This window comes from Heterostelium album, assembly GCF_000004825.1.
Source record: "Heterostelium album PN500 unplaced genomic scaffold PPL_scaffold10, whole genome shotgun sequence".
NCBI classification, from domain to species: Eukaryota; Evosea; class Eumycetozoa; order Acytosteliales; family Acytosteliaceae; genus Heterostelium; species Heterostelium album.
In genome coordinates this window covers 1338857-1359737 of record NW_008805072.1, presented here as the reverse complement: position 1 = coordinate 1359737, position 20881 = coordinate 1338857, and the positions used below count along the sequence as shown (strand labels likewise).

The following is a 20881-nucleotide window of genomic DNA, read 5'->3' as shown; positions in this document are numbered from 1 at the left end:
TCAAATATTTCATGAATATGGCTTGTTAAATAAGAGCCAATTTTTGTTGAAAATGATAAATATTCTTATAATAATTATAACTTATTATTATTACTAATCTGTTGTTTGATATGATTGTTTAATTATTAAATTGGCTTGTTCACCACCCACAAAAAATAAAGATAATTTGTGTGTGTGTGTGTGTGTTACCGGTGTTCATCATAGGAATAAAGATCTTCATTTTGTTTTGTAGGTGCAAAGAAAAACATGGTATGAAAGTCTCCTATTATTAATAAAAATAATAAAAAAAGTTCTGTTGAAAATTTCTCTGTATTTTTTTTTACATTTTTTAAAATAAAGTTTTTTTTTTTTTTTATGTTTTTTGCAAAAACTCATTTTTTTTTTTTGATCTTTAAGATAGATCCTCGGTGGTTTTTTATACATTTGGTTTTGAAAAACCATTGCCCCTATCCCCAGTGGTACACTACACCCCCTAAAATTTTGGTTTTAAAAATAAAACCACCACAAAAAGTTTTGAGTAAAAAAATATTTGCACCGCACTCTATCCACCAAAAACACCAAAACACTAAAACTGAAACTCACGAGTCGTTTTTGGATCGAAAATCAACAAACATATCATTATCATTGTTTTTTTTTATCATTAACCAGTTATAATCTAATCAATAATTATTCATTCAGAGTTTATCTATTTAACTCTTAATTATTAGGTATGTCTTAACTATATTATTATTTTTATTTTTTTAATTTTTATCTTTTTTTTTAAGCAATTTTTTTTTGTATATTTTATTTTTTTATTTATAGTAATATTGGTGGATGAAACTAGTTAGTTAGTCAGCAGTAACAACACATGTAGTTATATTATAATATTTCAATTGTATTATTTAAAAAATAGGTTGAAGGAAATACTGGGTTGTTTGATGAACCTACATTCATCAGTCAACTCTCTGTATTTTTGTTGTTTCTCTTTAAACAAAGTGTTATGATTTCTCAATGAGAGTAGCAGTTGGTTATTTTAATTTGTTTTAACCAATAATACCATATCATTGGAGTTTTAAATGACACGCTAGAAAATATTATAATGTTCATTCATTGTGTTTATCAATGATCATTCTTCTTTCGATTTTTCTTCTATATATGTTCATACCAGGATTAAACCTACTCAATATCAATCACACACGCACACAATAATGATAATAATCAATTTATATAGATATCCAATAAACAAACATAAAAAAAACATAACAATAACCAAACACCACACAAAATAATCTAATCACACACACAAAACACACATCCGCAATGTTGTCTATTTGTATAATATGAATCACACACGTGTGTTGTGTTGTTTTTTTTCGGGGTTGGGTTGGTTCGGTTTGGTTTTGGTATATATTTACATATATATTAATGAATATATAATGATTAAATTGTATAAATGATCAGCAGCGCTCTCTATTACATATATAATAATAATAATAATAATAATTTAATTATTTTATTAATAATATTAATTATATTAAAATGAATTCCGACAATTAAGTTAAGACAAAGATGTCACTCAAAATAACAATATTTTTATTATCACGAGTGAAATCATTCAAATAATATCTTATAATTTTTACTAAAATCACAACAACACATCAAATATAATTTATATTATTATTTGTTTTAAACGATATATCTCATCTAGCATCACAATTATTAATCACATCATTAAAAGTGGAGTATTCATCTTCCTTCCAACCAATTACAACCAATCAGTCATCCATCCAAACATTTCATGATTTTCTCTCTCCCCAACTATAAACATTTGATCAGCTTTTAAGATTTTGCAAAGTAATTTAATTTGCAAATACAACTAAACAACCAACAAAACCAGATCAAAATATTTATCTTTAGTTTATTCAATCTGACTGACTACTTGGGTAAATAATTATTATATAAATTTAATAGATAGATAGAGTTAGTTTAGTTACAAAAAAATAAATAAATAAAAAGTAGTTTGTTTTGTTTTTGTTTTTGTTTTTGTTTTTGTTTTTGTTTTATAATTGTATGATATTTAGATATGCAGTTTAAAGATTATAATCAATAAAACGAATCATTCATAGCCATTTTATATCAATTTGGTTAAAGATATAACTTTTAATTAAAATAGAAGTGGAATAACATCATATCATTCTTTTTGCTTGTTATAACAAAAGTGTTAAAATGTTAAAAGATAGATAGTTGATTTTTTTATGAATGTTAATATTATTCCACCATGGTAAAGATCGCAATTCATTGAACCTCCTCTATATCCACCATTGCAAATAATTTCTCCAAAATTCAATTAATTGTGTGCAATGCATCGGAAAACCACAATTTTCAAATGAACGAGTTTGGACTATCAAAAATATAATAATCGATTGACCATTCTCATATTATCACCTCCTATTTTTCATTATTATCATTCATACCCACACTCACAACTCTAAACAAAACAATAACAAATGAGTAAATGTGTAAATCTTTTGACAAAAAGTATATATAATATAAATTAAAATGATTATAATTTTTCAATTCTATTTAAATTTTTGTTGACTATATTGTTTTGTTGTTATCAAATATATAATTTACCAATAGTATCAATAACTAATATTAACATTTTTCTTTTCATTTTAAAAAAAAAAAAAACATAAAAATTTCCAACCAATTAATTAATTGACTTTTTTAATTTATTTTAACGATTTCTTTGAATTTTTCCATCGATTTAGAACTAAAAAACGACAACATCAACAACAGCAGCAGCAATAGTTGAATTTTATTCAAATTCACCAAAGTTGCAACCAATCAATTGTTCATTAACAACCTCAAGATTACCACCTTAACATCTCAAAAGTTTTATCTTAGCTTTTGTTTTATTATCTGTAGTATCAATAATAATATATAGTATTTGTATCAAATCAAGAGGGGAAAGAAAAGGAAAGAAAAGAAAAGATAAGAAAGAAAAATATAAAAATATTGTATTTTTTTTTTTTTAAATAGTTAAAAAAGAAAACAGAAGAAGAAGCAGAAGAAAAGAGCCGATCTTTCAAATAATTACAAGTTAGTTTAGTAATAATATATAATGGTACAAAATGTACTTAGCACGGATGTTGCACTATTCCTTGTACAATGTCTCTTGATTATTATTCTCTCGAGATGCGTTGCTTGGCTGTTTGCCAAGATTCAACAACCACCGGTAATAGCAGAGATTATCTCTGGTATATTACTGGGGCCGACGGCGCTCGGTAAGATTCCCAATTTCACATCCACCTTGTTCCCAAAGGCATCTGTGAGCATTCTCTATGTCTTTGCACAGATTGGTCTTATATTTTTCATGTTTATCATTGGTTTGGAGTTGGATCCAACTCTCTTCCGTTCACAAATTAGACAGTCACTGGCAATCAGTACCGTCAGTATCGTATTCCCATTTGGATTGGGATTGGCAGCATCCGTCTATTTGGCACACATTCAAGACACCGCATGGACATATTCACTCGGTATCTTTATTGGTGTCGCTCTTTGCATCACTGCATTCCCAGTGTTGGCAAGAATTTTAGCATCAAAGAAATTATTATCAACTCCAGTATGTCATAAAAAAAAAAAAAAAATAGATTAACTCGCAGAAAAAAAAAAATGGTTATTAATTTTCTTTTTTTTTAATATTTTTTTCTAGATTGGTATTTTAACAATTGCATGTGCAGCCATTAATGATATTTGTGGTTGGGTATTACTTGGTTTGTCAGTTAGTTTGGCAGGTAGTTCAAATTCATTGGATACAGTATGGACTTTGTTGGCTTCGATAGGATTTGTAGCGGTGATGTTGTTGGTCGTTAGACCAATTCTACACAAGGTTACGGCAATGGTGTATCATGTCGATCCACATGCCGATACTACTCACCCACAATCACCTTCACATTTGGTAATGAGCGGTGTTGTTATTGTGCTCTTTACTGCATCGTGGGCAACAGAGGTAATTGGTATTCATGCAATGTTTGGTGCTTTCACTCTCGGTGCTATTACACCAAAGACCGGTGGATTCAACCAAGCCATCACAGAGAAGATTGAAGATCTCGTACTGGTATTCCTTCTCCCATTGTATTTTGTAATTAGTGGATTGCGTACCGATTTGACAACACTAAACACCGGAGAGTCTTGGATAGGAGTAGTGGTCATCATTTCGTGTGCTTGCATCGGAAAGATTGTCGGTTCCGGACTGGTTGCACTATTGCTAGGAAATAATAAGCGTGATTCACTCTCCATTGGTATTCTTATGAATACCAGAGGTTTGGTTGAGCTCATCGTTTTGAATCTTGGATTGGACTTCAAAATCATCAATATCGAAGTGTTTGGTATCATGGTGTTGATGGCTGTCTTTACAACTCTGATGACCAGTCCTTTGATTTCAATGGTAATGAAAAAAGAGAAAAAGAGTGGAAGTAACGATGACTTTACTGTTGTCCTGTGCACTCCATCGCTTAATATGGGACCTGCGCTTGTTGATCTCGGTTACACCATCGGTAACAAGACGGTTTCAACACTGCGTCGTAAGAAGATGAAGAAGATCTATTTGCTCTCGGTCTCCGAGGTGAACGATCGTCCCTCTGATTTCATCGGTCAGATTCGTAAGGATATCTCCAAGTCGACCTATGGACATCTCATTCAACAGGGTATCCAAATGAAGTTGAAGGTATCGTTCAACTCGATCGTCTCGGACAGCGACCATCTCTCCAAGGAGATCATACACTTTACCGACAACAAGAACGCCAAGCTGTTGATCGTCGGTGAAGACGTTGCAAGCATGTCGAGTGGTCGTGGTGGCATGATTTCTCAGGGTGTGCAATGGTCGCTATTCAAAAACTCCACTTCCCATGTCGGTGTCTTCACCGATCGTTCCGGTTTCAAGAGCATTCCACATCGTTTCCGTCGTGTTCTGCTTGCTTACCTCGGAGGAAAGAACTACAACGATGCGGAATCACTTGATCTCGCCAATCGTATGGCAGAGACCGACGGTGTCCATGTCACCATCGTAGTGTTTGACAATGATTTCTATTGGAAACACAAGCAGCAGACCACCGACGACTTTGTAAAGTTGCCAGACAGTCAGTCCAAGATGTTCGACGCCACTCCAACTACAATGTTATCGCCCGACGGTGTCGATGCCAATCAGACACACGATCCAACACCAGCAGCACCAACCGTCAAATTCCATCCTCAGGCATCACTCAACGCCAGTGGAAGTACTTCGTTGGGCAGAACCACAGAGATGTACGATCCAGTCAAGTTGCAACAATATGAATCACACTTGGAATCTATCCTCAACGGAAAGAACAAAGATAAATTCTCTGTGATCTACAAACCAAAGAAACATCGTCAAAAGGTGTTGTTGGAGATGTGTGTTCAATACGACTTGTTGGTTGTGCCATACGAAGAGAAGAAGCAACTCAATACCACCTCGCCATTCACTGGATTCCAGGTGTTGCCGGCCATCGAAATGATGAAGCGTTCACTCTCCATGGTGCATCTCACCGGATCGAGAAAGACATCGGATGCCAGCCACCAACATCCACACTTTGAGGAGATGGATTCACTCGATAACCATCCAGTGGGTGATACCAACTCAAAGTCATCGAAAGCTGATAAGATTCATAGTAGCACTAACAACAACAATATCAACAACAATCATAATGATGGATTACAAAAGCATGCTGACCACGAAAACAACAGTAGTTCAGGTGAGGCATTGTCTGATCTTCATGCTTCACACGACGATGTATTCGATCAACACAATCCACTCAAGGTTTCAAGCGATAGCGAACCATTCTGGCACCGATGCCCAATCTCAACACTCGTAATCTACCATAAAGATACTATTCCAGCACTACCGTCAACAGACGAAGTCATTGAAGTCAACGAGTCTGACGATGTCAAACAAGTGGATCCACCATCACCATTGTCACCAAGCGAAGTCAGTAGCATACCAATCACACCGATTGGAGACACCGGTAGAAATGAGAATTCACTAAATCCCGACGACAAACCACTCCAATCTTAAAATAATAATTCAATACAACTGTTGAATTTAAAATCATGTAATAAAAATATAAAATATATTGTATTAATTAGTAATTATAATTATTATTTTATTAAATTTATGATGATCAATCAAGTATTCTTTAAACTGTTTATATAGATAAACCAGATTTAAATCACCAAAAATTTCAAAACAAACATTTTGAATTTCCGATTTTTTCGGTTATAAACTGTTTTTTTTAATTAAACACATCATCTCCAATTAAATCGAATTTTGTTTATTTTTTTATCATTATTTTTATTCGAAAAACATATTTATGTATTTACTTATCATTAGTAATACTAGTTATCAATATTTATTTATTTATTTAATTTTACATGTAACAAATTAATTAATTTTAAATGTCAAATTCAATATACAGTGGTCATATAGATGATGTTGATAGAGATGATCTGGAGATAAGAGATCATGGTAGTGGTGACATTGCCAACAGTGTTGGAAATAGTAGTAGTAGTAGTATTCGTAATAGTAGTAGTAGTCTAGAGGAGCTGGTTTTAGATACTGAAAGAATAAATACAAGCGTCGAGAGATCATCACTCGTACACAGACTTCCACAAGCTTACACTGCATCACCTAATTCACCAGAATACATAGATCAATCGGAATCCGATACATTAGAAATAGATAGTCCTCCACAAATTGACAGCATCAACAATATTAATAATAATAGAGAACAACATGAAGAAGAGGAAGATGAAGAAATAGATCTTAGAGCCGATTCTAAATATCATAATCTAAAAGATCAATATGAAATATTAGAAGAAGATATTCATTCACCAAAAGGAGCTATACTATTAGATTCTCCATACAATATTGTTAGAAATTTAAATAATAATATTAGTTTTAAAAATAATAATAATTATAAAAATAATAATAATGGTTTCCTTGACAAATGGATATCAAAAAGAAATCTAAAGATTGCAGCCATTGTATTATTGATATCCAATCTTGGTTTCGGAACTTTCTTTTCCTATACTTCACCAGAAGCTTTATCACATACTTTTTGTAAATATTTAAAATAATAATTATAAATTATTTACAAGTAAAAGTAAACTAATATGTTTTTTCTTATTTAAAAACAAATATTTAGATAATACATTTAATATTGATTCAAAACAATTTGGTAGTTTATTTACTTTATACGCTATTCCAAATGTTTGTATGGTATTTATTACTGGTATTCTTGTCGATATATTTGGACCGGATCCAGTCAGTATTATATTGTCGTCGATTGTCACATTTTCCACTTTTATAGGTGCATTGTCACCACCGAATTTCTCAGTGATGCTACTTAGCAGATTTATTCTGGGTTTTGCAGGTGAGTCGTTAGTGGCCTGCTCGAATGCTCTCATGTCGAAATGGTTCGACGACCGTTTACTTTCGACATTCCTCGGAATTGCTGTTGGCTGGATATATGGAGCCAATGTTGCATCTCTGATAATACTGCCGATCCTAAACAAAACCATTGGATTTAAAATGAGTCTTTGGTTTATTTGTTTTGTTTCTGCATTTGGTACCGCTTTAAATGTAGTTTATTTATTAATTAATAAGAAATTTAAAGGTAAGTAAACATAAGAAAAATCTTAAATACAATTATATATAGTATTTATAAATTAATTAAATATTTATACTTTTCAATTTATTAGATATATCAAAAGATGCGGAAATGGATATAATTTTAAGAGATTTAGAATCAAATGTTATGGATGATACTGATGAAAGTAGTTTTATAGATAGAGAAAAAGATCGTTCCAATCGATTGGCTTCGAGTTCCTCCGATTTAATATTGATGCAATTGCCAGTTGGTGAAAGGATAATACAGTTCATACACTCATCTTTTATCAAAGTAAAAGGAATACTATCACAGCTACCTTCAAGGTTATGGATAACAGTGGGTATCGTATTCTTTGGATATACATCGATGTACGGATTGGCTATTATTGGTCCGGATTTGTTCATGCTAAAGTATGGTTTCAATGAACAATCGGCATCTTTAATTTTATCTTCAGAGACACTTTGTAGCTGCCTGATGTCACCACTATTCGGTTTGGTAATCAGAAAGATTGGAAAGAGACTTCATCTTTTGGCTGTATCCATCGTACTTTTAGCAATGGGAATCATATTGTTAGAAACAACAGATATTCATCCACTTCCTTGGATCATATTATCAGGAACTGGATTCGCATTGATGAACACCACAATAATATCATCACTTCCACTATATATTCCAAGTGAAGTGCTTGGTACTTCATTTGGTTTCATCGGAACAGGTAATTATTATACTTATTCTCTATATTAATCAATCAAATAATCATTTTAATACTTATCAATGTAATACATTTTACAATTCAAAGCATACAACACAGGATTGGTTATATATCCACCTATTTTAGGTGCTCTAAAAGTATCTACCGGTACTTATACCGCTTCACTTTATTTACTATTTGGTAATTGTATAGTTGCTTTGATGCTTGTTGCTCTATTGCTTTGGGTAGATTTGAAATCGCCAAGAGAAACAAGATTATCACAATAAAAAAAAAAGAATTATTTATATATATATAATAAATGTATTACATTTGAGTTTTTTTTTTATTGTAAAAGGTTGTTGAGTTGACTTTTATCTTATAGTTTCCAACCAGAATGAATTGCACAAACACCAAAAGTTAAATTCTTATATGTCACTTGTTTAAAACCAGCCTTTCTAATCTTCTCGGCGAATTCCTCTTGCTTTGGGAACTTTCTGATGCTCTCTACCAAGTATTGATAGCTATCACGATCACCAGCAATCAGTTGACCCATCACTGGAATCACATTGAATGAATAAGTATCGTAAGCATAGCTCAGCAGTGGGTTTGGAATGTGACTGAACTCCAAACACATGAAACGACCTCCCTTCTTCAATACACGATGTGCCTCTGCAAGTGCTGCATCGATGTTTGTAACATTACGAATACCAAATGAAATTGTATAGCAATTGAATGTATCTGATTGGAATGGTAGATGTTCGGAATTACCTTGTACCCAATCAATCGATGGATCTAATAATAATTAGATGATGAACGAACGTTCGTTCATTGTGTTAATATTAAAATAGATCTAATTGTTATTAATTGTTTATATGTATGTACCTGTAGAATCACTGTATCCTAATTTAATAGCTCTTTTCTTTCCTTCGTCAAGCATTGCTTGATTGATATCGAATACAATAGCTGAGGATGGAGGTGATGCACTCTTGATTTGTCCGTTTGGATTTGGTAGGTAATATGGTGATGATTTAATCTTGTCCATGAATCTAAATGAAATATCACCTGTGATTTGACAACACATTGTTAGTTAATTAAAGAAGATCTAGATGAGTTGATTGTGAGTAATGATCGATAGTTGATTGATAGTTACCTGTACCACCGGCGACATCTAACAAATGAGAACCTGGTGTTGGATTGAGAGTATTGATGAATTCATCCTTCCACAATCTGTGAATACCAAGTGACATTGCGTCATTCATAACATCATAGCTAGAGGCAACGGAATCAAACACTTCTTTCACCATCGATTCCTTTTGATCGGCTTGAACTGTCTTGAATCCGAAATGAGTTGTAGAGTCAGTACTCTGAGTACTGTTATTATTCGATGTACCATAGAATCTAGCTGAGAGAGAACTACATGTTCTCACTATATTTCTATAAGCAATTAACATTCTTTTTTTTTTTCGTTTTTTATTGAAAACAAGTGAATTTCCTCTTTGTATAAAGATAGCAATGAAATTACAGATCTTTTAAAAAATAATTGTAAATTTTTATAAAAATAAAAAAAATCACACACGATTAATTGTCGTGTCATCATATTATTATAATTATTATCAAGATATATATCATAAACACATAATTAATATGATTACTTTTCAATCAAATCTATATAATAACATGTTTTATTGATTTTTTTTTATATTAAAGACTATCTATCTCATTTATACAAACAAGTTTTGTTAGAATACTTTGAATGCAAATAATGATGCTGACCAGTTAAAGATTCTGTGAATTTAAAATATTAGTACAAAAACGTTACGGGATACCAAAAAAAAAAAAAAAATAAGAAGATCTTCTTTTTCTGTGAACTTGAACAGGTTGTGCGATTTTTACCAAAAACAAAAGATTAGTGGTAATTTGATCTGTTTTGTCTTTGGACCATTTGCATTTTCGTTTGAATCATTCATCATTTTTTGTTTTTTTACTTACAAACTACAAATAAATAGTAGAATAAATATGAAGGCTCTAATTATTATTGATATGCTAAATGACTTTGTTACAGGTGTGTTAAACAACCAAGCTCACGCCTCAAAGATCATCCCAAACATCAAGGCCTTGTTGGACTATGCCAGAAGTCAACCTGATTGGATCATCCTCTTCTCCAACGATGCTCATCATGATGACGATCGTGAGATGGGTGTATGGGGAAAGCACGCTATGAAAGACACTGACGGTGCAAAGGTTATCCCAGAGTTAGAGCCAATCATTGGAGAGCGTGAATACAATGTACCAAAGAGATTCTATGGTGGTTTCGATGAAACTGAAATGTAATGTTTAAATATTATTAAAAATCCTATCTATACATATATACTTACAGATATCATCATCATCATCATCTTATTTTTCCATTTAGGGGTGAGATTTGCAAAAAACACGGTATTACAGAAGTTTACCTAACTGGACAACATACTCATTGCTGCGTTAGACACACAGCATACGGAGCATTCACTCGGTTTGTATTTTTATAATAATTATCATTATTATTTATATTTCAACTAACTTTAATTTCATTATTATATCACAGTGGATATGGAATCAACATTATTGAAGATGGTGTTTGCGTTTTCGATGGAGTCGACAATGCTGCTGCCATTGAATATCTTAAAACAATCTATGGATCAACAATCACCAACTCCAATAGCGTCATTGTTAAAGCATAATAAATATTAATTGTTTAGTTAAAAATTTACTCCATCTTGCAAACAAACCAAACTAAATTAATTGTACAAAAAAAATAAAAATAAAATAAAATAAAAATATAATTTTCAACACTGTTTATTATATTTTTTTAAAATGACCAATGAAATTTAATATATCATTTTTCAATGTTGAATCAAATTGTGTGATTTTTATACCCATATTTGTAACCCACTTCTCATCAATCTAATTATTACCCATTTTTTATATTTGATTAATTTGTTATCAACATGTTATTTAAAACAAAAACATACACAATAAAATGGATATTTAAAAGAGTTGATAAATCAAAAGAAATAAATATGAAAGTATTTACTAGTATATACAGTTATTTTTTAAAATCAAAATCAAATCAATTTATTGGTGCTAATCATAATTTATATAGTAATAATATAACCCACAACGGAAGTTTATTTCAGTCACAGAACAATTTAAGCTCTCAAAATTCATCAAAGAATGTCAATTTAGATATTTTTAAAAATAATAAAGGTATATAATCATATTCTCCACTTATTTTTATCGCTTGATTACATCTGTGTTTGTTGTTTTTTGCTCAACCCCCCGAATGTAAATGTTAATACACTAATTTTTTAAAAAAGTTAGACATATTTTTATTAAAAACATAAAATAATCGGATTATTAATTTTCTACAACTATTTATTACTCTTATAACCATAAAAACAAAATTGAATCTAAAAGATATCAAATAAATTGGATTTTTCATTGTATCATTGTTTTGATACTTTAAAGAGAAATAAATAATTTCAAAATATATATTTTTGTTCTCTATATCTATTTATAATAGTTCATTTTTGAAAAAATAGAGACATTTTTTGTTCCAGTGGTATCTTTTATATTAAAACTTCTTCAATTGTTATTTCTTAGATACTGTTTCCTTTTTCCTGTTATTGAATTTTTCTTTTCATATCTTCAAGTTGGTGTTGCTATACAGTTTCAACTTATTTATTTATTCTATTTTTGAAATATGTATTCAACTCAATTAAATATTTATTCTTTTTATTCTATTTAGAAGCTTCTAAAAAAAAAGAACATCAATAATTTATTTATTTATTTATTTTTATTTTATATTTTATATTTAAATGATATAGACTTGTCAACAAGTCATCACCCTATTAGTATTGGTAACAAGAGTCTAATTTCTAAGAATATGGATGAAGAACCACAAAATATAATTATAGATATTTTTCCTAGAGTAAGTAACTTATTTAAAATTATAATTTAATAAATATTAATTTTTAAAAAACAATTAAATTAGAAAAAGGAAGCAAGATTTTATGATGTTTCTACAGTTGGTAGAGTCTTTGTCTTTGTAATCCTTTTTGAATTACTAGAAGTATTGACTATGTTATTTATGACAATTACAAGTTGGTCAAATTATATTCTTCTTTACTTATATGTCTCGGCTTTCTTATTATATTTTGCAATTAATTCTGTAATTATTCAATATTTCTATTAGGATTTATTAAATTTCTAACAAATTTTAAAAAAATAGGTTTTAAATGAAAACAAATATCAATTATTTAGTTTTATTCTAGTCAATACTGTAGTTTCTTTTATTGAAATTTATCAGTATTTCATTTCCGAAAATCTACTAGAGATTTATCCACTTATTAGAATTATTTCTAATTTCATATTTATTCCCCTTAATATTACTCTTGGTTATTTCACTTTTAAACAATTTGGTTGGAGATTATATAGAAAGATTGGAACCAATATAGAGTTACGAAGATATTATAAATTATATCAAATATTTTTATCTTTCTTAAAGTTAGATATATTTGTAAGTATTTATTTTATTTTCCAATAATATTAAATTTATATTAAAATTTTATCTTTTAGTTTTCAGGATTAACATTCGGTTGTTACTCATTATTTTTTGTTGAACACAATTACGAACATTACATGTAAGTATTTTATTTGGAAAAAGGTGATAGGATTGTTAATCTAATTCTGGCTTTCTATAGAAATGCTTTATGTTTTGTAATTTCCATATTTTGGATTTTTGTTGGATTGATTGCTTGTAGAGAAGAAAATAAAGCTTTGATGTTTATTTTCATTGGAATGTCTTGGTTAACTTCAACCTATACTGGTTACAAAATCTATTCTATCATTGGCGAAATGATAGTAAAAATAGAACCATATAATTTAGGTATTCCAATTACAATTTTTAGCATTGTATCCGTCATAATAAGAATATTAGTAGATTATTATTCTATTAGAGTATATCGTAATTTCGATAGAGGTTTAAAAGTTGGTGCGTATCTACTTATTTTTTTTATTTTAATATAAACTGTTATTAATTTAATCTTTTTTTCTATAGTTTTTGATAAAGAAAAAAAGAATGGTACAACGATGGGGATTTAAAAAGATAATATATAAATAATACAATAAAATAATTAAATCTATATAAGATTATGATCATATTAAAAAATTTATTCTTCTTTAGTTGTTTCCAAAGTTGGTTGTTGTTTCTCTGTTTGTTGTTGTTGCTTTGGCTTTGATTGTGGTGGTTGATTTCCAATTGCCTCTTTTAGATTAAATTTAAAGAATGTTTTATAATTTGGTGCTATTGCCATTGTAATTGCAGACTTTGATTTAGAAAAAAAAAAAAAAGGATGTTTAGTAATAATTTATTAATATAATAGAAAATGATCATTTTTAAATTACCTTTATATTCTCAATGATTAAAGTTTTATCTGGATTTGATAGATCTACTTTATGTGGTGGTGAATCAATTAGAGCTGCCAACTTTCCGATAGTGTTTGCTTTATCTAGAGATATATTGTTTCTAGATCTTAATTCAATAGCAAACTAAATATAATTATAAATAAATTAGTTACTATTATTATTATTATTAACCTCTATATATATATGGGAATAAATAGTTACAGATTCTGGTTTATCAGATTTAAATGATTTCTCCAACAAACTCTTTAATACAGGAATTACATCAGTATCAATTGAAGCAACTGTAGATCTTTGAATTGGTGTTAATCTATTTGTAAATTTACTATTTATTATTTAAAGAACAGTTAGGTTAGTCAGATGATCAATCTAGATCGTTTTGTTTGCTTGTAATTTACACATACATATTAAAACAACGTTCTGGTATTTCGATATTCTTTGAATTTGCCAACATTTCTTTGACAGGCTCTGTAAGGATATCTTTAAATCTATCGTTATCCGATTGATTCTTGTTGAATCTCTTATGAAGATCTACAATAATGGCACTGATGAAAACAACAGGATCTACTGTATCATGTAGAAGTGAGATAACATACATTCCTCCACATGCAGCATTGATAAGTTCGAATCTTTTAGCTGCTTTCACAGTTGATGTGCTACCAGCACCACTTTCATCTTCATCTTCTTCATCATCCTCATCCTCATCAACCTCCATACCTCTAGAATGTAAGAACTGTTTGATTTCTTCTTTACTTTGAGTTTTTTGTTTACTTTTATCATCATCTGTTGTTGTTGTTGTAGTTGTTTTTGAAATCTCAGGGAAGAATTGATCTGCATACTAGTAACTAGCTTGTTAATATCAAAGTAGTGACGTCAATAGTCATAATATTATTAAATACTTACAGCATTTAATAGAATCAATGTTTCACCAATAGAATGTGCTTCTCTAGCTTTATCACATGTTACCAAGAAACCTTTTACCTGTTCAGTTGTACCAAACAAACGACTATGTTTCTACGATTATCATATGATCGGTTAATACATTAAATAACAAAACAATTGTAATTACAAAATTCTATAGTGTTATTTACATACCTTCCATTTTGTGTATCTTCCTTTATAAAGAGATTGAGGTTTTGATTGATTATTTTCTAATTTCTTTTTCTTTCTGCTTTCATTTATTTTCTGTTTATCAGTAGCAGCAGCAGTTGGTTCATCGTTAATAGATTGATGATCTCTTTTTAATGAATCACTATTTCTTTCTGATTCGCTCATTGTTAAACACTATATATTTATGAACTCGTTGCAATCAAGATGCAAGACGACTCGTCAAAAAATAAAATAAAATAAAAAAATTAAATTTTAAATTTTAATCATTTAGAGTTATTTAATGGAAGACAATATTAATCATTTTTTGATTGTTATAAATAAATCAATTGATTTATTACTTGTATTCTCCGAACCAAATATAAATGATCAAAGATATCTAAAAAAAAAAACTTTATTTTTTTCCAAGAAAATGTAACCATGTTTAATTTTATTTTCACAAATATCAAATGATTGATCAATAACATAAACTTCAGATAAAAGGATATCAGAGAGAGAATGAACTTTAAATCACTTGAAGTTGATCAACAGTTTGAAATTAATGAAGCTTTTAGTTTGTTTAAAAATGATAACAATGGTATATATATATTTAGATAAAAGCTTACTTGTTTAAATCATAAGAAACTAACAAAGAACAAAAATGCATCAAACACTGTTTTCTAGCAAATATAGAATGTAATAAAGTAAAACATGCATTGAGAGCATTAGGATTAGAACCAGATAAAAAGGATATCAGTGATCTTATTGCAACTACAACCAAAGAACAGATCTCTATATCAGTATCTAGCTTTAGAGAACTTGCTGCAAAATTAATTGTATTTATAAATTAATCTTATTGTTGTATTATTAATCAGTTGTTGTTAATTGTTCAACTTTTCAAATTCTATTTCTATATATATATAATATAGACAAAGAGAGACTCTAATTCATCGATGGACTATGCATTCAAACTATTCGATAAAGACAACTCTGGAAAGATCAGTTTCTCTGATCTCAAAGCTATTGCAACTACTTTGGGTGAGGATGTTTCCGATCATCATTTGGAGTTGATGATTCAGATGGCCGATTCTAATGGTGATGGTCTTGTTGATAAAAATGAATTCATAAGTTTGATGACCACAAAAAAGATGTTATAAATAATAATAATATAAATAGAGAGAGAGAGAAATCTGTTTTAGGTTTTGTATTTAGATTGTATGTAATAACACTTTTTACTTTATTGTTAATTTATATTAATTCTTTATTTTTGATTTAATACAAGTTATCAATAAACTCGAAATAACTAGAAATAGCATAACTATCAGTAGTTGGACAGTTTCAAACAGATACTTTGGTGCAAAGACTCTCCAAACCATTAGATGACGTCTAAGCATATAAACACTAATACAAATATTGATGGTATTGAACAAAAAGAATATTAAATATAATAAATATCCGATTAATATAGATCGTAGTGATTTGTTACTAGAGTTGTCTGGTTTGAAGTTGTTTTTAGTTGTTGATGATGTAGTTGTTGTTGTTGTATTATTAGTATTGTTTTCATTATGATTTAATACACTAAAACTATCTATAGGTGATGCAGGTGGTGATACTTTGGCAACGATTGGTTGATGTACAAGATGTAAAGAGTAGATAATATAGATCGGTAGGAATAGCGCAAAGAAAATAGGCGATGCAAAAGTATTGAGAATCACTAGGAGACCGTCACGCCACATTACATGTTCTTCAAAACCGATGGTCGCAGCATCGAATTGAATCTTGTTGAACTGATACTCGTGTCCAGTGCTAAAGAAGTGGAGAATCGAAAGGAATCCAAAGAGTGAACAGGTAAGCAGCCAGAAGATACCGATTTTGTAGGGTGTCGACGGTCGATGTTGCATCAGTTCTCCCATCAATCGGGTGATGAGCGACGTGTGTATCACTATCCATGTCAACGAGGGAAGCACCGACGGTCCCAACAACAGCGCCAACACACCAAACAACGGCATCACTATTTCTATGAGCTTGAAGAATATCAACTTGGTTGCATCGAGAGTGGCGCTGTTGTTGCTTAGCAGTGATTTCAAGATGCCAACTATAGTAAGAGTATAGACTGCCCACGGCGTCAACACCCTAAAGATAAAGTTGGTTGCACGCTCCAGAGGACCAATAGAGAAGCTATAAAAGTAGAGTGCAACGCATATCAGATTCCACCATGACAGAGTATGAGTGAATCCAAGTGAGACTTTAAAGTATCGTTCGAGGCGGTAAGTCAGCTCGGCGGTGAAGAAGTAGAGAATGGGAACGCACCAACTCCATTGAATGAATGTATTGAGAATCTGTGCTGACAGCGACACTTGCTGTGTGTTTAGATTGTTGTTGCCGGAATCGAAAAGAAAGTACGATGAGAACTGCTCGGCTCTGAAACCAGGCGATGTGAAATAGAGTGACAGCAGAATGATTACACATTCCAATGTCTCGGCGGCGCCCCACCGCTGTTTACATTGGTAGAGGAGCATCATTGCGATCAATAGCGAGGTCAACGAGAAGAAATATACGACATTCTGTTGTGACTCTATGAAACTATTGGAACTTTGTGATACTCCATGTAAGATAATCGAGAGGAGTGGTAGTAAAAACATGATGCTAAATGGTAGCTGTGATACTATCGATCTGACGGTATTCAAATCGATGTACTTCAGTGGATTGAGTGAAGCAACGTTGGTGTTTGATGTTAACGATGATATCATTCCAATCATTGATACAATCGCTGTACTGGTTATCAATGTAATGACAAAGGAATGTTCTTGCACGAGCGAGAGGTGCAACACCAGATAGCTTGGAATCGACAGGATTGCACCGACCATGGAATAGATAAATATACGACCGGCTGGAAACATTGGATAGCTATCGGTGGAATTAGAGAGTGCCAGGACATAGATAAACACCAGTATGGTTACAAGCGCAACCGACATGATAGACAATCCAGCCATCATAGCAAATGTGTCGAAAGTTGCCCATATTTCTCTGCACAGCACGACTACTTCCTCTTGGAACTGGCGATACTGACGGTAAACCTCATAGAAATTAGAGGTATCATCAGCTTTCAGTTGAGAATAATCTTGTTCTGCACGATCCATCAATTGATTGTAGTGCTTCAGGATGGAAACAGGAAATTCCTTACTGACCTGTGAGTAGCTCTCTAGGTATCGTTTGATTTGCCATGCATTGATTCGTTGTGCATCGATCAAACGATACCATCCCGGATGCACGGTGCTACTCGATTGCTGATGATCATCGACACCCAAGAACAACTCTGGAATGACAGCACCCAGATTACCGTAGGGTATGGGGACACCCAACAACAGTGAAAGTGTTGAAACCAAATCGATTTGACTAACATTTTTGACACCATGTTGATCTCCAAACCGAAATTGCGCCGGTAGATCAGAGTTTATTGGATGTCCTGGTGAGTACATGAAAAGCGCAGCTTCCATTTCCTCCGGTGAAGATCCACCATGATTTCCATCCGGTGTCATACCATGATCACCCAACAAAACAAACAATGTATCATTATCTATATTATTAATAATCTATATATATATTGTTGAATGTATGATTAGTAACTATGATAATCTTTCCTTTTCTCTCTCTCTTTACATACAGATAATAGAAATTCATCCATTTGAGTTAATTTCTTTATCATTTCAGGATGATATGGTCCGTGAAGATGACCGACATGATCGACACCCAGGAGATGACCGATTGCAATATGCCATGAATCTGAACCATCTTTATCGGTTTGCATTCTTGTGATGGTCGGTAAGAGATTATCGATTACACCATTGTCAACGGTGTGCAAATCCTTGACGTTGAACGATGGGAATGGATACTGTGAGTAGAAATGATTGGGAAACAACGATACCCATGTATCATCCCCGATGAAAACTACTTTCTTTCGCAGACCATCGATTTCATTGTTTCTGTCTTTGACATCGTGTTTATGATTGTGGTTATCGTGGAACGATAGCTGATGAATGAGATTGTCTTCGACGATTGCATCGCCACCAAAGTTGGAACCGACATCGATGAACGTCGGCAGCGAACCAGTGGTGATACCTTTGATTCTCTGCATTGTGACCGTTGGCGAATCGGCCATGAATTTATAGAGAATACTATTGGATTTCTTGGTTTCTAGCAGACTGGTCAGGTTGTTCAAATGGTTGTGGAAGTACGGCGATAGATTCTGTGCATTCGGTGATTGTTTCTGTACAAAGTCGAATCGCAGTGCATCGATAACGACTATTACCGCTTTTCTATAGGTTGGCGGCATCCAACATCCTTTATCTACATTTCTGTTGGTCGACGATGACTGATGAATCAGATCGACGAATCTATTCGGTGAAGGTAGTGGTGACACTGAACATTGACTCTTCAGAGGAAGTTCGAACCGAATCAAAAGGAATCCAGTAAAGAAAAGATAGGCACCAATCGCAATTACAATAGACAGATACACCAGATATTTAGTTATAGTTAGAGGTGAAGAAGATGACTTTGATGTTGTTCGATTGTACATTTGTACTGTATTTACACTCGAGTCAACCGTCGATAATGATAATGGTTCTATATGATTACTATTTAATGTTGTTATTGGTGTAGTATTTATCGTTGTATTAGTTGTTGTATTGGTTGATGTTGTTGTTATTTGATTTGAAATAGATGTTGTTGTTGTTACTATTTGATTTTCTGTTGATTCATCTAGTTGTTTATGAATCATCATTAATGGTAACTACTAACGACTACTACTACAACTATTATTGAATGATTCCGATAACTTCTTCAGACATGATAAAAGCGAACTTCAAATTGGACGACAATGCAATTGTCAAAAAAAAAAAAAAAAACAATTTTTAAAAATAGTTCCAAAATAAGTAATTTTATTGTGATTCATTGTTGTCTAAATTTCTGTGGTTGTTGGTCAAAACATGTCTTATTTTTTTGTTAAAAAGATAAGAAAATGGTGAATCTTACAACTGCCTTGATTAAGCATTCATAAATTCTCAAGGTGGTATTTGATTTGTTTTTTTTTTTTTTTTTTTTAATATCTTAAATTGTAACCTAAGATAGTTATTGCATTCAGTATTTTATTCGTTGTTTGTTTTGCATCTTGTACTTTATTCTGATTCTTTTGCAAAAGAGTAAATAATCATATTATACATATAATTTTAATTCATAAGAAATGAGCGATTTAATAGAACAATTTGGAGGATGTCATTGTGGTCAAGTAAGATACAGTGTTCAAACACCAGAGCAAATTGAAGTGGTTGATTGTAACTGTTCAATCTGTACAAAGAAAGGAATAAGTATGAATCATAATAACAAAAGTTAAGAATGAGTCAGTGTGGTGTGTTGAGGTTGAAGGTTGGTTGATTATTGATGTCAATGTAATGATGGATAATATTCTAATGGCAATATATGTTATTTTTATAAAATCACAGTTCACTTCATTGTACCAAACAGTAAATTCAAACTTTTGCAAGGAAAGGAAAAGATAACAACTTATACATTCAATACACACGTAGCACAACATTATTTTTGCAGTGTCTGTGGTATTTGCACTCATTACATTCCAAGAAGTAATCCAGATGGTGTCGATGTAAACATAAGAACACTTGACAACTTTGATCTCTCTAAATACACTGTCAAGCCATTCGACGGTCAAAATTGGGAGAGTGGTGCTTCTGAATTGGCACATCTTTCAAAATAATAAATACAACAAAAATGATCGATCATATTTCATAAAAAATAATAATAAATTAGAAAACTAACAAAATTTATATTGTTTCTGGACTTCTTTACTTTCCTAAAAAGTATTGGATTAAACAGAACGTGTGATAATGATTTTTTTTTTCCCTTAACTTTTTTATATAAATGAACTTTAGCTACAATCATAATAATCAACTTTAAATTTATT

General features: G+C 31.3%; 10 protein-coding genes across 10 annotated transcripts; 6 read left to right on the top strand and 4 right to left on the bottom strand.

Moving 5' to 3' along the window:
* Positions 1 to 3103: 3103 nt before the first annotated feature.
* PPL_12545 (Na+/H+ antiporter-like protein) lies at positions 3104 to 6073 on the top strand (the record flags this gene model as incomplete). The annotated part of the gene is made up of 2 exons (XM_020583276.1): positions 3104 to 3604; positions 3695 to 6073. 2 exons carry the CDS (start codon positions 3104 to 3106, stop codon positions 6071 to 6073), a joined length of 2880 nt encoding a protein of 959 aa, XP_020429463.1.
* Positions 6074 to 6453: 380 nt separating this feature from the next.
* Positions 6454 to 8645, top strand: PPL_12544 (uncharacterized protein; the record flags this gene model as incomplete). The annotated part of the gene is made up of 4 exons (XM_020583275.1): positions 6454 to 7117; positions 7203 to 7673; positions 7759 to 8382; positions 8467 to 8645. The coding sequence occupies 4 exons, from the start codon at positions 6454 to 6456 to the stop codon at positions 8643 to 8645; spliced, it is 1938 nt and encodes a 645-aa protein (XP_020429462.1).
* An 89-nt stretch (positions 8646 to 8734) lies between these two features.
* coq5 (ubiE/COQ5 methyltransferase family protein) lies at positions 8735 to 9400 on the bottom strand (the record flags this gene model as incomplete). Its single annotated transcript, XM_020583274.1, has 2 exons — positions 8735 to 9150; positions 9241 to 9400. The coding sequence occupies 2 exons, from the start codon at positions 9398 to 9400 to the stop codon at positions 8735 to 8737; spliced, it is 576 nt and encodes a 191-aa protein (XP_020429461.1).
* A 49-nt stretch (positions 9401 to 9449) lies between these two features.
* On the bottom strand, positions 9450 to 9809 carry PPL_12542 (uncharacterized protein; the record flags this gene model as incomplete). The annotated part of the gene is made up of 1 exon (XM_020583273.1): positions 9450 to 9809. The coding sequence occupies one exon, from the start codon at positions 9807 to 9809 to the stop codon at positions 9450 to 9452; it is 360 nt and encodes a 119-aa protein (XP_020429460.1).
* Positions 9810 to 10374: 565 nt separating this feature from the next.
* Positions 10375 to 11078, top strand: PPL_12541 (cysteine hydrolase family protein; the record flags this gene model as incomplete). Its single annotated transcript, XM_020583272.1, has 3 exons — positions 10375 to 10685; positions 10772 to 10870; positions 10943 to 11078. The coding sequence occupies 3 exons, from the start codon at positions 10375 to 10377 to the stop codon at positions 11076 to 11078; spliced, it is 546 nt and encodes a 181-aa protein (XP_020429459.1).
* A 1205-nt stretch (positions 11079 to 12283) lies between these two features.
* On the top strand, positions 12284 to 13463 carry PPL_12540 (uncharacterized protein; the record flags this gene model as incomplete). The annotated part of the gene is made up of 6 exons (XM_020583271.1): positions 12284 to 12328; positions 12398 to 12568; positions 12629 to 12916; positions 12976 to 13040; positions 13161 to 13394; positions 13457 to 13463. The coding sequence occupies 6 exons, from the start codon at positions 12284 to 12286 to the stop codon at positions 13461 to 13463; spliced, it is 810 nt and encodes a 269-aa protein (XP_020429458.1).
* Positions 13464 to 13568: 105 nt separating this feature from the next.
* On the bottom strand, positions 13569 to 15096 carry PPL_12539 (THUMP domain-containing protein; the record flags this gene model as incomplete). The annotated part of the gene is made up of 6 exons (XM_020583270.1): positions 13569 to 13724; positions 13804 to 13947; positions 14026 to 14146; positions 14226 to 14659; positions 14725 to 14835; positions 14917 to 15096. 6 exons carry the CDS (start codon positions 15094 to 15096, stop codon positions 13569 to 13571), a joined length of 1146 nt encoding a protein of 381 aa, XP_020429457.1.
* Positions 15097 to 15426: 330 nt separating this feature from the next.
* cenB (centrin) lies at positions 15427 to 16064 on the top strand (the record flags this gene model as incomplete). The annotated part of the gene is made up of 3 exons (XM_020583269.1): positions 15427 to 15505; positions 15601 to 15743; positions 15837 to 16064. The coding sequence occupies 3 exons, from the start codon at positions 15427 to 15429 to the stop codon at positions 16062 to 16064; spliced, it is 450 nt and encodes a 149-aa protein (XP_020429456.1).
* Positions 16065 to 16160: 96 nt separating this feature from the next.
* On the bottom strand, positions 16161 to 19684 carry pigO (GPI ethanolamine phosphate transferase 3; the record flags this gene model as incomplete). Its single annotated transcript, XM_020583268.1, has 4 exons — positions 16161 to 16713; positions 16775 to 17040; positions 17466 to 18484; positions 18568 to 19684. The coding sequence occupies 4 exons, from the start codon at positions 19682 to 19684 to the stop codon at positions 16161 to 16163; spliced, it is 2955 nt and encodes a 984-aa protein (XP_020429455.1).
* Positions 19685 to 20146: 462 nt separating this feature from the next.
* Positions 20147 to 20674, top strand: PPL_12536 (GFA family protein; the record flags this gene model as incomplete). Its single annotated transcript, XM_020583267.1, has 2 exons — positions 20147 to 20270; positions 20406 to 20674. The coding sequence occupies 2 exons, from the start codon at positions 20147 to 20149 to the stop codon at positions 20672 to 20674; spliced, it is 393 nt and encodes a 130-aa protein (XP_020429454.1).
* Positions 20675 to 20881: the final 207 nt, after the last annotated feature.